Source organism: Chrysoperla carnea, chromosome 1 (genome assembly GCF_905475395.1).
Source record: "Chrysoperla carnea chromosome 1, inChrCarn1.1, whole genome shotgun sequence".
Lineage (NCBI taxonomy): Eukaryota > Metazoa > Arthropoda > Insecta > Neuroptera > Chrysopidae > Chrysoperla > Chrysoperla carnea.
Window position 1 is genome coordinate 92035714 of NC_058337.1, and position 3418 is coordinate 92039131.

The 3418-nt window shown below is 26.7% G+C and overlaps 1 protein-coding gene across 1 annotated transcript; it reads right to left on the reverse strand.

Moving 5' to 3' along the window:
* Window positions 1-329: 329 nt before the first annotated feature.
* Window positions 330-925, reverse strand: LOC123305717 (endocuticle structural glycoprotein SgAbd-5-like). The gene is made up of 2 exons (XM_044887511.1): window positions 839-925; window positions 330-715 (listed from the first exon to the last, which is right to left on the reverse strand). The coding sequence occupies exons 1-2, from the start codon at window positions 845-847 to the stop codon at window positions 401-403; spliced, it is 324 nt and encodes a 107-aa protein (XP_044743446.1). The 5' UTR covers window positions 848-925; the 3' UTR covers window positions 330-400.
* Between the last annotated feature and the right edge of the window lie 2493 nt (window positions 926-3418).

Consider the following 3418-nt stretch of genomic DNA (forward strand, 5'->3'; position numbering starts at 1 on the left):
GATTTTGGGTGCCAACAAAAATTATTGTAGGCGGAGATGAATTAGTCTTTGTTCGTAAGAATCCCTTAAAAGTAGTAAAATTATTTTATTATTGATTCAATGTAATTTAAATCACTAGGACAATAAAAATAAAAAAAGTCTTAGATAAATTTATAAGAAAAATAGAATATTAAAATCACTTTTTTTTTCTTTTTTTTAAATAATGATTGACATTTAAATTGACGATTAAAAGAAAAATACAAAAAATCTTTTGAAAAAAAATCTATTTTTTATTTAAAACATAACAACAACATTTCCAAAATAATTTTAACATATAAAAGAAAATCAAATATACACAGTAAATACCTATATTTGTTCATGGTGCAATATATACAAAGTAAAATAATCACGTTAAAAATGTTTATGGACCTTTTGGTAAATTGTCAGGTTGGAAACCATTACGGTCAGCAATCCATGTAACACGGATTAATTCACCATCGGGATTTACGTATTGATAGGATCCACGGACAGAAATAGCTTCATCATCTTTACCTTCATTTTCAATTGTACCAGCTTCTTGTGCAGCTGTACCATCTGATGTTTCAAATGCCCAACTCCATGGACCAATACCAATATTGTTATTTTCTAGTCGAGTAATGTATGTATCCTTGTCGGATGGTCGTTGAGGTGCAGCGTATACCATGGCGGCAACAAATACAATAGTGAAAACAATTGACTGAAAAATATCAACAAAATCAAGATTAGCGGTAATCACATTTCGAACACTAATTTTACTTCAAATGGCACTTTATGTCACTGTAATATTGTCATCACTAACTTTAGAGTGTTGTAAACTTACCAATTTCATTTTGAAATGTTTTGTGTTTTTTATGAGGTATTGTTTGTTAATTGTGTAAAGACACTTTGGTTAATATTTTTATTTGAAAAAATTTGCTATATTTATATTTAAAAAATCTTAATGGCATTTTAATGTAAATCTGTCCCACCTCTGAACTGCTATGTCAATAAAATTATTCAAAATGCAAATATTCAAATATCGAAATATCTATAATATAATCAAATAGATTATAATAGTAATTAATTGCATCACACGCAGTTTAATCTCCATCAAGTAAATCCACCAAAACAAACGAAAGGTATATTCTTTAACCTTAAAAATAATTTATTTAAAGAAAAAATTTTAAAATTCCGATTAATCAATCATAAATAACATATTCCTTGCTTGTATCCTAACTAATATTAAATGCGAATGTGACTTTGTTTGTATGTTTGTTTGCTTCATGCAAAAACTAATGGACCGATTTTTAATAACTTCACAGGATTATAGAATCAAAATAGAACATGGCTGAAAATATTACGATAAAACCAAAATTTACAAGACGTTGATATCATAAAACCATTATACTAGTATATTCTAAACTAATAGCTATACTGAATTGCGAACTCCGTATCTGTAGACCGAAGGGTTAGTTGTCCAAGATGAGGAAGTTAAGTTACTGTTTAGGGGACCAGATAAGAGGGCACAAAGGGTTGAAGAATAGCATTTAATTGACACTAAATTTGGCATTGTCTATATTGCGAGCGCTATGAGGAATGGCCAAGTTAAGGTGAATTAGGTACCTAAAGCCTATATAACGTCATAGTATTTGTGTATAAATTTAAAACAGCCTAGTGAAGTGGACGGATTACTGCTAGTATTTTATGTTTGTTATTTAAATAAGCCTAATAAAGGTGTTGGGATCATAAAGTGTTTTGATTTATAAATACCATATATATTCTTAAAAAATGAAGATGGCATTGATTTGCATAGAATGTGAACATGATAATATATTACAAATATAATTAATAATTATCAAATTTGTTTTAATGACAATTTATTTTTAATAATTCCAAAGAGAGGTCATCATTTACAATATATTTTCATAACCAGTTTTTTCTTAAAAAATTGAATTAATTATCTTATTCGTAAGTGATATTATATGTTGATAATTCAATTTGTTAATTGTATGGTAAATTGTATTCTGATTATACAATCTATTATCTTGGTTTAAGTGCTATCGAAAATATTTTCAAAAATTTTGTATTATTTGAAAATTAAATAATTAAAAATTTAATTTTATACTAATACCATAAATAGTCACCCATGACGATTTTGAATTAGTAAAATTTCACGTTATTCAACCGAAATGGAAAAGGTTGTTTCAAGTAATTCTTCACTATATTAGGCAATATATGGAGAGAGATATTTAATTTTATCCGCACACCACTGAAAAGAACTAACAAAAATAGTTTTTAGAGCCTTCATAGTTTCAATTATAGAAAAAGTGTTTTCACTTTGCTTTTGTTTCAAGAAATCTTACTATTTTTTACGCTTTTTAAGGTAAGAACTCGGAAATAAATGTTATATCTCTTTTCTATGGTTCACATAGAAAATAACTTTGTCATATTTTGTCATATTTAGTCGTTGTTTTTTCATAATTTGGAGAAACAGTTATTTGGTGGAATGTCATAGACGTAATCTTCCATTCAAGCTCTTGCCATTGCGTGCAAATAATTTACACCGTTTCAAATGTTTTCATTATATTTTTTTACAACTGAAACATCTAACTATTTTCCTATTATAAATAAATAATAGATACTCAATAATAACAAATGCGTTTTATTTTTTAAATTATAGGTAAATATTATTTTCTTTTAATTTTCTTTATAATTTTATATTTATAATAAGTAGTTTATTAATTATATACATATTTCCATCCTCAAAACTATGAAGTAAACATATTAGAAACATATAGAAAAAATTGATCATACGTGCTTAAAGCAATGTGTAAAAATGAGTCTAGACATTTTTAATGCGTATATTTTTGAAATGCAAGTTATTTAGCCATCCACTGATGATTTGATAAACAAAATTTATCTGCTACAAGATACTATAACGATACAAGGATTTTGAAAAAAGTTTCGGTCTTTAAATTTCGAAAACCGAATAAAAATTTAAAAAATGCTTATTTTTAGGGGTAGTGAAAACGCTGTATTTGGTGTTTTTATACAAGATTTCTTCATATATAAAATTTTCTGAAGCAGATTCTTGTTCTTTGCTACAAAAAATGAACTTTAGTTTAAACTTTTGTTTGAGTCCTCATTTGTGGTACCTTATTATACTGAAAAATAGTACATTAATAACTCAATTAACGCTACTTCAAATTTCGAGAATTCAAAGAATTGTGTCATTTCAAAATCTTCCTGTTCTATATACTGAATCATACAACGATGTATAGGATATCATATTTTTACAATGTACATCGACTTACGCAGTTATCTCTCGGCAAAACTTATCGCTTAAGTTTGAGATATTTCTTTTTAGGACAAAAATTTTGAGGCCGAAAGTTTCACTAAAAAACAAATAATAATCTGTAAA